We start from the raw sequence: 13,070 nt of genomic DNA on the forward strand, positions 1-13,070 counted from the left end.
TGGTGAGCTGGAGATGGGAGAGGAGAAAAGCAGGAGGGAGGAGGAGAGAGAGTGAAAGAGAGGCACTGCTGAACTTTTCTAACTCAGCAGGGTGCTGCACATCTTACCAGGACCTCTCTGTACTCCATTCAGGGGGGAAGAGAAGGGGGTTTGAGGGAGGGAGGGAAGGGATGAGGGGAAGTGAAAAGAGAGTGAAAAAATAGGGAGGGTTGGAATGAAAAATAGAGAAGAACATGCATTCTATAGCACTAGTCAAGCTCAATAAAGGGAGAGAAAGTAATAGGGGACAAGAAAGGAGGGAGTAGTTGCAGGGAGAGAGGAGGAGTGAGGATGGAAGGAGAGTATGGAGGCAGGAAGAGGGAATCAGGGGTGAGAGGATAAAGGGAGGGAGACGGGAGGCTAGGGGAGAGGGGATGGAGGGAGGGAAAAGGGAGGATAGGGAGAAGGGATGGAGGGAGGGAAGATAGGGGACAAATTATGGAGGGAAGAGGAGGGGACGGAAAGAGGAGGGAGGGAGGAGAGAAGGGAGGAGAGGAGGAGAGCATGAGGATGCTGGTGGAATGATAAAGCAGAGGGATCCTGTGTTCTACAGTGAAGCCAGAGTGTCATGCAAGCGTAGGAGGATTCACTCCTTTGAAGTGTAACATAAAAGGGATTCCTCTATCTATCCTTCTCCATATCTTTTTCTCCCTCTCCCTGTCTCTCTACTTCACTCTCCGTCTCTGTACTTCACTCTCCCCGTTGCTCGACCCCTGTTCTCTCTTTCTTTCTCATTTTTCTCTTCCTCTCCCCCTCACTCTGTTTTCCCTTCTCTTCCTTGTTTTGAGTAACTGGTTCACACATACACACTGATTTGAAGCTCCGGCCTGAGATTTCACAGTGACTACTATAGACAGAGGCTCAGCCTTGGCCATCTTAAGCTGCAATAGATCAGCTCTTTGACTACACTCAGACAGGCCATTAACTCTAGATAACACACACACTATGACAACGCCACAGTTTATAGCTGCCTTTTCACACAGGGTGAACCTCAATAATCCGTGTTCACACGAAAAATAATTATGAATAAAGAATGTGAGGACACGCACACTGATTGAACCATGGCACATAAATGAACTGTTTTGCCTGTTACCTGCAACATGATTCGTTAGCTAATTTTTCCGCCCAGGGAAATGTAAATTAAAGATCCTTATCAGGGGATCCATATCATCCTATCTTCCTCCCTCCCCTCCAAGCCGAACCCTTTCACAGATCCCCGTGACAACCAGCAGCGGGGTAGGAAAAGCATGACGGCGTCCAAGCCTTCACGGAATCCTGAGAACCCTCATATCCTGCTGGTTTCTCTGCCAAACTCCCACAATCCTCCACTGCAGGCCCCAGGATAACAGGACCCTCCACCTCACCCTCCTGTGAAGACCCACAATGCACCAGCACTGGTTCCTCTCCACATTAACGACAGGGCTTAGTTCTCAACCCGGCAGGGATTCGATCCAGGAATGTCTCAAAGGCCTAGTGTCTCTGAAGGGAAGGCGGTACGGTTTGAGACGGGAATTGGTTTTCAAAACACAGACTCATAATTCCCCCAAAAGATGACTGGACAGCACTGATATATTCTCACAGATGGGGGTGTCTAGCTCCTAGCTGTTGGGGATGAGAGAATTACCTCCTTTTCGAATGAACTGACAATGGAAATAATACAGATAGCTGCACTGTGTTATAGGTGAGTCATTTCAAGAGATTTAGTTGATCAAAGACTCTATTCAACCATGCCAACAAACGACCTCCTAATGTCCTACCATGCTTTTCAGCTGAATTCATGGTTATTTTCAGGTTTAACACAACAATGAGCCAAATATTGACACTACAAAGTATTTTTAGCAAAATCCAAAATAAAGGAGGTTACCAAATTAAGTCCATTCACAGCACACACCTCTAAGCATCACAACTTTCATGAGTCTATCAATATATATTCTAAACAGTGTTATAGCTACGTGGCTTCAGGATATGAAGAAACTGCACTGGAAGAGAAGCAATCATTAGAAGGAGAGAATGACCCAGATCACCTGTCTAGGTGATGGTAGAAAAAAAGAGTAAGGAGAGGATTGTAGAACAGGTGGAGGAGAGACAGGAAGAGTAAGGAGAGGATTGTAGAACAGGTGGAGGAGAGACAGGAGGACAGGAGGGACGAGGGCAAAGGAGGAGCAGGAGGTGGAGAGCAAGGCAGAGGAGAAGAAAGGACAGGAAAAAGAAAAACAAATGGCAGGATTGGAAATATACGAGGAAGATAAAGATGAAGATGTGAGTTTGCTAAGAGAGCAACACTGCTGTCAACACCATCAGTCATGTTACAGATGTGATCTTTCAAGTCTAATCCGTCACCGCAAAACAAATGCCTGCTTGTGACACACTACTTGCAGATCACAATCAAATGACAAATATAGACAGTTAAGAGCGTGTTTGAAGTAGTCCTTACCATATCGGCCAGACTCATAAGTGTCTGTGCTGCGTCTTGAGAGCCTAGCTGAAGGCGGCACGCAATACGGACGGAAACACAACGGTTCTGAGGAAGGAAAGTCTTTTACACACATGGGAGTCTCATAACATCCCAGACAGACCCACTCCCTAGGGCCAAGGCTAGGGATGGAGGGAGGGAAGGGAGAGAGAAAGGAATTGGATGGATAGAAGAACAGACAGGCTGCCTTTTCAACTTCAACCCTAGCCACAACCCTTCATTTACGCCAGACCGCATCAGCCTGACAGAGACATGTCTTGAGAGTGAAACTCGACTCTCTATGAGGCTTTGTCTGGATCTGGCAGATGTGAGAACCTCAGAAGGCCTTACCCAGATGGGACTCCTCCAGCCCTGGTCCTAACAGCCCACCGAACAATGCCCAGCAGTGTGATGCCGAGCTGGGCTCTGCTCAGACTCAACAAGGCCTTGTCTGTGCTGCCCAAACCCTCCAGTTGGGCTAAATCGGATTACCACTGTGTAAAACGAGTCAATGAGTCAGTCCATCTATGGGTTGACACTCAGACAGACGACAAAATGAAGAACGAGAAGAGACGGATCCAGAGATTCCATTGTCGAGGGAGTGAGCAGATGTAAGCAGTGCAGTCCTTCTTCATACAGACACACATTTCACATCTCTCAAAAGCCACTGACTCTTTTGGTGTGTATCTGCGAGCGTGTGGAACGCATCGCTTCTGTATCGCTACGGGGTAACCATGGTAACAGACGGGTCCGTGAGTTTGAATGCTTGCTTCCCAGTGTAGTTCGACAGGGCGGATTCAGATCCAGAAAACGCTAGCTACAGCTAACAGGCATGAATGGTGGGTTTCATGGGGGCTTTGTCTCTATGTGGACAGAAGCCAAATTAAGTCATCACTTGCAGATGGGCCTTGATCAGATCAGGCTTTCTAGTAGCTCGGTAGCAGCTGTAAACAGAGACTAACTGTCAGTGAGTCGAGAAACACATTTGCACCACTAGCGGTAAGACATCATAGCAGAAGACGTCTGAGCTGTCCGGGTGTTGCCCGACAGCGCCCTCTGCTGGCGAATGTGTGGTGGACAAAAAGCAATGTGTGGATAGTATAGGTACTGACCAGAGCCATAAAAAAGCAATTTTTCTATGGCTCTGGTACTGACCACTGCAGACTGGGAACACCCTACAAGAGCTGCAGTTTGGACAAGCTCTGGCTCAGTCGTCCAGCCATCACAATTTGGCCCTTGTCAAAGGCGCTCAAATCCTTGCCCATTTTTCCTGCTTCCAACACGTCAACTTTGACAATAAAATGTTCACTTGTAATGAACATGTCTAATGCAATCCCACTCACTGACAGGTGCCGTAACGAGACAATCAGTGTTGTTCACTTCACCTGTCAGTGGTCATAATTCTATAGCTGATTGGCGTATACTACAAAGCTTTATAATTTGTTGATTAAAATGGCAATAGCCTAACTAGGAGGAGAGTTACAGGAGGTTTGCTTCAAGACCACCAATCATTCTTAACATTCCTGATTAGGAAGAAAGCAGCTCCATGTTTTTCAATGCCTACTTAACAGTTATTTTTGACGGTCATAACATAATCATATCCCAAGTGAAAAAAACAGATGGAGCACAACATATTCAATATTATTCACTGATATGAAACACTGGTCCTCAGGGACCCCCCCTGTCCTCAGGGACCCCCTGGTCCTCAGGGACCCCCTGTCCTCAGGGACCCCCTGGTCCTCAGGGACCCCCTGTCCTCAGGGACCCCCCTGTCCTCAGGGACCCCCTGTCCTCAGGGACCCCCTGTCCTGCATGTTTTAGATGTTTCCCTGCTCCAACACACCTGATTCAAATAAATTATCTAGCTCTGTAGAAGCCTGTTAACGAACATGCATTTGAATCAAGTGTGTTGGAGCCAAGAAACATCTAAAACATGCAGGACAGGGGGTCCCTGAGGACAGGGGGTCCTTGAGGACAGGGACAGGGGTTGAGAACCACTGGGCTAAAGGCTGCACAGGACAAAGTACCCAAGAACCTCTGTGATGAAGACCAACACAAGGGTGTACAAATTCAACATTTTATTTTCTACCCGGTTACATAGACTTCTACGATTTTGTGATTGGTTTGAAAACAACTTATACAAATAAAAAATAGCATTCTTTAGATTTTCTTCTGTTCTTTATTTGCTCATCTATATGTCTATATGACAGCTTAAAAGCCTGTTGGCTACTATCCAGCAACAGTGCATGGAGGAAACGTCCCTGATTTATTAAAAAACAAAAACATTTCACATCAGTAAGCTCGCAGTATCTATATTGCCCTAAATGTCAGTAAAAACATAACATCAAAAGAAAGATTTATGTTTATAGTTATAGCAGATTGTTGGTGTTACGCTTAACAATATTCATAATTGTTCTAATAACAAAAAATACCTATAAAGACCAAGGTTGCAAGCATGACGTTTATACAGCTATATGAAGAGGGATGGGAGTGAACCGTATTTTAAGCGAAATTTCTTCGGGACAGCATTACTAAGGCCTGCAAAAATCTTTCAATGTCGTTTATCAATAACTTGATAAACGGAAAAACAAATAGTTCCATTATAACGTCTTAGTCAAGCTTGCTTTTGCGCATTTACTACCATTGCAGATGTTCTACATTAGACTTCTAGATCTTAATCTTAAAGCATTGTATGAAACGAGGTCATTTTAATTGGTCTGAAAAACATATCCAGCACGACTTTAAAAGTTACTCCTTTATTCTATCGAATATGATTTACCACCCGTTTCTGAATCATTAATTACTGATGCCTGCCTGCCCCCCAGTACCCCAAGTACATCTCTTTTGCAATTCTCAAGTCATCAACATACCACCCCTCAATCAGTTAGATCTATACCAGCTGCTGTATAGTACCCATCAGAAGGGCGAGTGACACGTCAGTCCAGCGCCAATGAATCCTCTAGTACTGATGCAATGGCAAGTTTGAGATGCAACTTAAGTTCATTTAGTGCGAAACCTGGGGTCTCTTGCCCAAAAAGGTAAAACCTTGCAAATCAAATGACCATAAATGCAGTCTTTTAAGTCGTTGAGCATCATCTCTTTTCACATGAAACTTGAAATAACTGGGTTGAAGCAGAAGCATAGTGGTCAAAGTCGAGGTACAAAGTTCTTATAGTAAACCAAAAAAAAAGAGTGAATATGTAAGGGCAGTGAGAGAAGAGGGGTGGGGGGGAAAAGGGGAACAGACAAAATGTCATTGAAAAAAGGATAATAGAAAAGACATCCTGAAACAGCACAGAGAACGGATATTTCTTAGTCACTGACAGCCCACACCGAACTGAGTTTGAACCTTTAAGACAAACAGGAGCAAGTAGGGATGACAGTTGGTTAAGAACTCAGCAATGCACATCTACGGAAAAGCAACGGTGAGGTGAAAAGACGGTGAAACATATGATGGCAAATTTCAAATAAATGGTTCTCTTTATTTAATCAACGACTTCCAAATAGACTAAACTCAAACCGTTCGTTTTTGAATCCTCTACAAAAAAAAAAAGAAAAAAAAAAAAGCAAAACTATTTCACATCCACGATTGTGTTATCAAATCATTGGTTTTCAAAAGGGAAAGAAAAGAAAACTGTCCACCTTGCTTGCTCCAAGTGAATCCATCGACTCAAGAATCCATCTGCACGTATCCACCTGTGCTCGACGTGGTGCATGCCGTTACCATATGACCGTGCAACTCAACCCCCCCCCCCCCCCTTACCCAACATACACACACACACACTCACATACACACAAACCTCTCAAACAGGATATACAAAAGCTTGTGTTTAGCATTAAAACAGTGCAGGGCCTTAACATACACAGTAGACACCTTCCCCAATCCTCCCCCCCGCCCCACCCTTCCCCTTATCCTCCACAGCATCTGCGTGGGCATGTACACCACTGAAAGGAAGGGCCAGTTTCATCATCAAGTGACAGGATAACAGAGCAGGAGAAGGGGAGAGAACACACACACACACACACACACACAGTACAACAAACCCCCTCTCTCTCACGCATTCATACAAACAGTTAAAAACAGTAGTTTTAGAGAAAAAACAGGACTGAACCCTGGGTACTGTTTGCTATGTTGCTGTTTGGTGAAGAGGGAACAAGAAGTGGGAAGGTAGAGGAAGAGTATGGGGGTGACGGGGGGGCGGCTGAGGTGGGGAGAGAAGTTCAGCGGGTGTTATTTCTTGGCCTTTCCGCCCTTGGCTGAGTTTCTTGGCGGAGTGACAGGTCTTCCAGACCCCATACCGCCGCCTCCTCCGTAAGAGTACAGCTTCTTGTCGGCTGGCTTGAGAATCTAGGGCACAAAGAGTCGAGTCTTTATACAGCCCTGCAAGAGACATTCACCACAACAGACTGAAACTAAACAGGCATGCTTAAGTTGACAAGAGAGAGCATGACAGTGACGGAAGAAGCATGCAAGGAGGTAAAAGCAGCAGGGAATCTTCCAGGCTACGGCTGAAACGCTGAGATTTCTGCATACCTGGAAGGAACACATGAGGGTTTCGTCCACGCTCATCATGGCACCAGCGTTGTCAAACTCCCCACAGTAGTTAGGAGCCGAGAACAGGGTAACAAGTTGTCTCTTTGCAAAGAACTCGTACCCATCTTCTACGACCTATGGACAAGGATGGCTGGTTTAAAAATATGAGAGAGAGAGACAGAGCGAGATACGTAGCTCAATTTGACCTAATATTTGTTATCCCAACAGCCTTTACCTGATGTGCCCTGCATATAAGGTCCATATCGTGCTTGTGCAAAAATTTGGCCACCACGTCTGCCCCAAATGTGAAGGAGACTCCACGGTCGTTCTCGCCCCATCCCAGGACATCTTTGTCTGGGTCGGCCCACAGCAGGTCACACAGCAAGCCCTGGTCGGGCACGTCTGTGGGGCGCATTACTCTGCGTACCTGCTCCATGGACTGGAGATCCGGAGACAGGCCTGGGCAAGAAACATCAAACACATGATGAGCCACACACACACACTTATAACCGAGTGACTCAGCTCTATCATAAATTCCATCACCCACCAATCGACAACGAACGGACGTTGCCGGGTGATACCAGATAAAACAAGAGCATCGTAGCCTCATCGCCACCTACCTCCGTGACAACAGAAGATCTTCTCGTCTACGATGGCAGCCACAGGCAAGCAGTTGAAGCAGTCTGTGAAAGTCTTCCACAACTTGATATTGTACCGTCTCTTACCTAGGACAGAAGGTTCCACAACGGACAACCGTTAACCGGATGACGATGTGTGTGTGTGTGTGTGTAGTGAATGTACGCCACAGGAGGAGACCTTGTACTTACACTCGTCATAGAAGCCGTAAATGCGGTTTATAGAGGCGCACTCGTGGTTGCCGCGCAGCAGAAAGAAGTTCTCTGGATATTTGACCTTGTAGGCTAGCAACAGGCAGATGGTCTCCAGGGACTGTTTCCCTCGGTCCACATAGTCTCCCAGGAACAGGTAGTTACTCTCCGGGGGAAAGCCTCCGTACTCAAACAGACGCAAGAGGTCATAATACTGACCATGGACATCACCTACAGAGAACACCACAAAGATGAACACCTTGAAAAACGCATGAACGCTTTGCTTGGCATACAATGTCCCAACTGAAGAAAAAAAAAAATCGAGGTCTCTGTAGCTAGTGGCAAGCCACTGCCAGCTTCCTATAGAACTCACCGCAGATTTTGAGTGGTGCCTCTAGCTCCAGCAGGATGGGCTGGCTGAGGAAGATCTCACGGGACTTGAGACAAAGACCGCGGATCTCGTTTTCTGTCAGCTGCACGTTTTTGCCTGGCCGAGAGCCCTTAACTGTACCAACAGAAGACAGGGAGAACAAGGGTAACATCACGCACCGTGTCATCAACCCAAGGTCAGAGAAATGCACAGTAACAGCACTGAGTGTCAGGTGGCTGAGCGGTTAGGGAGTTGGGCTACCAATCAGAAGGTTGCTGGTTCGATTCCCAGCCATGAAAAATGAAGTTGCGTCTTTGGGCGAGGCACTTCACCCAACTTGCCTCAGGGGGAAGGTCCCTGTACTTACTGTAAGTCACACTGGAAAAGGCGTCTGTTAATTGACTAAATGTTTGAGAAACGGTTATATGTCCACGGTACTCTGTCAATCGATACTAGAGGCCAGCGTTTTGAAGCAAAGGCTACGTCAGAGTGAATCTGTGGACCTAGTATGAGTAGGCATGCCTTCTTTCACCTCATCCAACCAGAACATCATCTGTTAACACAGCCTGGCTCACTGAGAAATAAACACCACATAGGCGACAGCAAACTACACTTCCTCGATTCCATCTTATCAAGATTTCATCAACGAATGCCAACTCCATTTCAGAGCACAGTTAGCGTGACGTGTTGGGAGTGTCACATGGGCGTTGCCGAGTTAGGCGTTGTCCTGCACTAAACATTCCGGTGTCTTCACGCCATTTCAAAAATCTAGCAGGTTTGTGGAGCAAGTGTTTTTTTTGCATTCACATCCAAACCACAAGAATGGGAAATGAGAAAGAAATCTTATTTAGTTTAGAATGTAATCACAAAACAAAAAAGGCACATATGTGAGTCAAATTGTTTGTCTACAACAGACAAGCACACCGGACTATCACGTAGCTGATTTTCCACTTGACGTCTTAACATCTGCACGATTCTGACTGAAAGGACGCTTTGAGGCTTTTGTGACGTAACCTTCTGCTTTGGCTTCCACTTCCTGCCCTCACCCTAGACCAAAGCATTAACAATACCTTTGACAGGGACAGGGATTGAAGCTCATCCATATTCTAGCAAATCACCCTATGACTGCTGTTAAAAATTTACATATGCATGGTAAATTCCAGGCAAGGGAATAGCAGCTAATGTACGTGCATTTCAGTGACTCATGTACTGTGGGCTTATGCAAGACCGCGTTAGATTGGAGTTTGGAATTGGGTTTGTTTGTGTCATGACAGAATTCATTCCTCCCCCTCGCCTGCACGTTCTGCTGGCTGCACCAGGTGAAGGTTACCTGACATACAACTGTACACAGTCCTGCAAAAAAAAGGACCATAAAACAAGACATTTTATTGTAAATTCTTCAAAATTGACAAACAAAACAATTATTTTGTAAGTGCTCAATGGTTTAGTCTTGCATCACACTAAGTGAGGACAGACACACTGACCATCAAACTTGTGAACTTTACACAAAAGGAAAAATTAGATGGCAAAGGAACCTAATGAAACCCAAATATTAATGACAATGTCAGTCTTAATCCAAAACACACCACTCTTATTTTTAGCCACTTTCCATGATTTAGCGATAGGGGCTTTTACCAATGCAAAACATCATTTTTGGGTTGATTCAGGCCTGGACTGCTTGAGGTTGTGACCCAAGTGAAAAGTATGTATAAATAGGGTAGTGCTCCTTGGTCACTTTAAACCTGGATTATGGGTGGCTAAGCCTCGACAGAGCTTACTCTAAAGTTAGCCACATGGCCAATGGACAACACTACTTAGAGAAGGGACAAGGGCGAGGAGGGAGAGGGGCAGTGGTGGGTTAAGACGAAAATACTTCTTTACCGGTCAAAATCGGGGAGAAAACGTAGCTTCAGACATGGCCTTTTTTATGGCCAAACCACAATGTTTAATAACACTATATCAATTGTTATGCACCACCTACCAAAGAAAATTCCTCGGACGTGTAAACTTACTTGACAATAAACCAGATTTTGATTCACATTCTAGTTTCGGGTGGTTTGGATACAACCTCTACTTAGAATTGGGACTTCCTGGTTCCTGCTAGGAAGGCCCAGCACTATCCACTGCCTCCCCATCAGCTGACTGTACTGAGCAAACCGACTCAGCCACTAAGGAGAAAACTGGCTAGTATTAAAAAGAATAAAACCCATTCCTTAGTAACGTTACAACGTATTTCAAATATTCAGTGTGTGACCACGCTTTGATAGAAGAAAAAAAGGTCAGCTAGATTACATAAGATATAAATACTGCCATTATCTGGCTTGTTTATTTTCTCCTTCGCTGGGCAGACAAGATTAGCACGGCCCAAGTAAAACAGTTTGTATACAAAACAGGCGGCTCCAGCCCCAAAGTCAAAGTGACTGGGAAAGGCAGCATACGCCTGTATAAATACAATAGATTGTAAATGGCGGCATGATAGCAGTAAGTGCAAAACAAAAAAGGTTACTGCTTTTGAGTTAATTACTGTTTAAACTGAAATAAACACCTATATGTACTAAATTAACCTGTTTAGCAATATAAAACCACCACTCGAGTTCCCTGAGTGAAGGGTTTGACGAACTTGTCAGCAGACAATAACAGGACCTATGAAACTTATCATAAAATCATAAATTTGTCCCAAGTTCTACGGTCTTATCTTATTACATATAAACACACACGTAAATAATATCCAGATGATGTCTGGTTTGTGAGGTTGTTACACGTGTGACGATCTTAGATAATATTTTAAATATTAAAAATGCATAGGCCTACATACTGTGTTCCCCTCCAACACATCAGGTTAGCGTACAACTGAACCGTTCATGAACCTACTAGGGGGCCCGTGTAAGCGGCATGACTGACTTAGACGTAGTCTACCTCACTGCAGCCTTTCCATAACGCTCTACAAACACATTTAATTGTCCCTTGCAAAGTACGAATTCAAATCGTGAGCGGCAGTTGTTTTATAAGAGCATGAGCAACCGGGAAGGGCTGCGAGCTTGGTGATGGTGTAGCTCCGGCTCGAGCTAAGCGTTGAGCAACACAGATGTAGCTAGCTTGTGCTAAATTGCTCATGTTAGCCACGACAAATCAAACATAGCATTTACTGCATCTTATTACCTTTTAGTTATACACTCACATTTCATTATTGTTTACTGCAAAATAAGTTCCTTCAATCGACTTAATGGAAGAATTGCAAGATATAAATTCTCACCTTCCAGGAGACGCTGAATTATGGAGTCGATGTTCAATTTGTCCGGCTCCGCCATTTTACGTATTTCTGTCGTGTGTGAAGCAGCCAAGACCTCCTTTCCGCGTTGATCCTTCAATACCTAGAACAACAAAAAAACGGTCTTGAGAAAATCAAATACATAAGCAAACAATATTTTCCACAATCAATAGAAATTAGATGACAGTCAGGCGCTAGAGCTGACCTGGCTTGCATAGCAATTTGCTACCTAGCTCGCTAGCTAATGGTCAGGCAGCCACCATCCCGCTTATACCAACTAGCTTCCTAGCTTCATCCTAGCTGGCTAGCTTTTCTATCTACACAGGATCAAACAACGGGATACAAACGAACTTGGAATATGAAATAAACCTTTTGATTTGACAACCGTGAATCGAGGACAGGACTCCCTTTCCGCTATTTCGTCCCTTTTCTTTCGTATTTCAGTGCCCCCCTCACTCTTCCCCCGCGGAACTTTAAAAGGGCCGTGTTTTTCGGAACCAAGAAAAGAAGGAGGTAAAGGCAAAGCGTCTTCTTTACATTTACTCAATGCCGATTGGGCCAGTACTTCGCTGCAATAGGCTACAAAACACGTCAATTTAGTACTTGTGCCCCTCCTACAGTTCTACTTGGATGACGTCAAGAGAGTTGAGATTCATCCACAAGGCGGAAACCAAATTTTTATTGGGCTTTTGTTTTTGAAGATATAGACTGGACGAAAGTTTGGAAGATTTCTAACAAATTTTGCATTACCAACAAAGTTAAAGAAGTGTCCATTACAATTGTACACAAGATATATCCAGTGACACACCTTGTGAATAAGAGATTTAAACTGAATATTGATCCTAAATGTGTTTTTTGTGTTACTGAGGATGAAACTATCATTCATTTGTTTTGCAATTGTATTTATACTAAATCCTTTTGGTCTTCTTTGGTTCATCATATTCATAACATAACACGTCATGTTAAAACAATGAATAGCTTTGATATTATTATCAATCCAGATGTTGATTCGGATTGTATTTATTTTATCCAACTACTGATTTTGATGGGTACATTTCATATTCATAAATGTAAGTGGTCATTGTCCAAGCCAAATTTCACACAATTTATTAATGACTTTAACATGTAGCCTACACTTTGTCTTTATGCAACATTTTAAATACAAAGGCAGGGAAAACGTGTGCTATCCTAAATAAATATAACTTACTTTGACTTAATTATGCATTCTCTTTTGTTATTTATGTATCTTCTTTGTTATGTACGTGGTTACTTATATGTTGTATTTTTTCTTGCATAATAAAAAAAAAAGCGGAAACCAAATTAAAATGATACAGAATTAAATGTAAAAAGTCTACACGATATTTTTCGTATGTTTTTTTTTTCGTATGTTTAGGCGCGCTTTTGAAAGCATTTTGATGAACGAACCACATGGTGACGTTTGGTCATGTCAAAGTAGCAGTCCGACTTTAATTAGGCTATGCCAGTATTTTTTTCTTATTTTCTGAGTGGTAAAGCCACTAAACATATCCACAATGGCTCCTGGTACATTCATATGTTCTGACAGAAGAAATAATGTTCGT

General features: G+C 44.0%; 1 protein-coding gene across 4 annotated transcripts; it reads right to left on the bottom strand.

Annotated features, from left to right (window-relative positions):
• Positions 1 to 5,952: 5,952 nt before the first annotated feature.
• On the bottom strand, positions 5,953 to 12,009 carry ppp1caa (protein phosphatase 1, catalytic subunit, alpha isozyme a). Of its 4 annotated transcripts, none has more exons than XM_084678242.1 (8): positions 11,860 to 12,009; positions 11,476 to 11,593; positions 8,226 to 8,357; positions 7,853 to 8,083; positions 7,646 to 7,750; positions 7,261 to 7,484; positions 7,026 to 7,160; positions 5,953 to 6,839 (listed from the first exon to the last, which is right to left on the bottom strand). In XM_084678242.1, the coding sequence occupies exons 2-8, from the start codon at positions 11,528 to 11,530 to the stop codon at positions 6,723 to 6,725; spliced, it is 999 nt and encodes a 332-aa protein (XP_084534368.1). In that variant the 5' UTR covers positions 11,531 to 11,593; positions 11,860 to 12,009; the 3' UTR covers positions 5,953 to 6,722. The 4 variants fall into 4 exon arrangements, with proteins under 4 accessions (XP_084534368.1, XP_084534367.1, XP_084534370.1 ...); XM_084678241.1 differs by having other exon boundaries at positions 8,226 to 8,366; XM_084678244.1 differs by having other exon boundaries at positions 11,876 to 12,007.
• Between the last annotated feature and the right edge of the window lie 1,061 nt (positions 12,010 to 13,070).

Source organism: Hypomesus nipponensis, chromosome 17 (assembly GCF_054491055.1).
Source record: "Hypomesus nipponensis isolate SF chromosome 17, ASM5449105v1, whole genome shotgun sequence".
NCBI classification, from domain to species: Eukaryota; Metazoa; Chordata; class Actinopteri; order Osmeriformes; family Osmeridae; genus Hypomesus; species Hypomesus nipponensis.

Coding starts and splice junctions, on each gene's coding strand:
- ppp1caa (XM_084678241.1), bottom strand. CDS start 11,530: ATGGCGGAGCCGGACAAATTGAACATCGACTCCATAATTCAGCGTCTC. Junction 7,751..7,852: donor TTACGGCTTCTATGACGAGT/GTAAGTACAAGG, acceptor CTTCTGTCCTAG/GTAAGAGACGGTACAATATC. Junction 6,840..7,025: donor CCCTCATGTGTTCCTTCCAG/GTATGCAGAAAT, acceptor TTTGTGCCCTAG/ATTCTCAAGCCAGCCGACAA.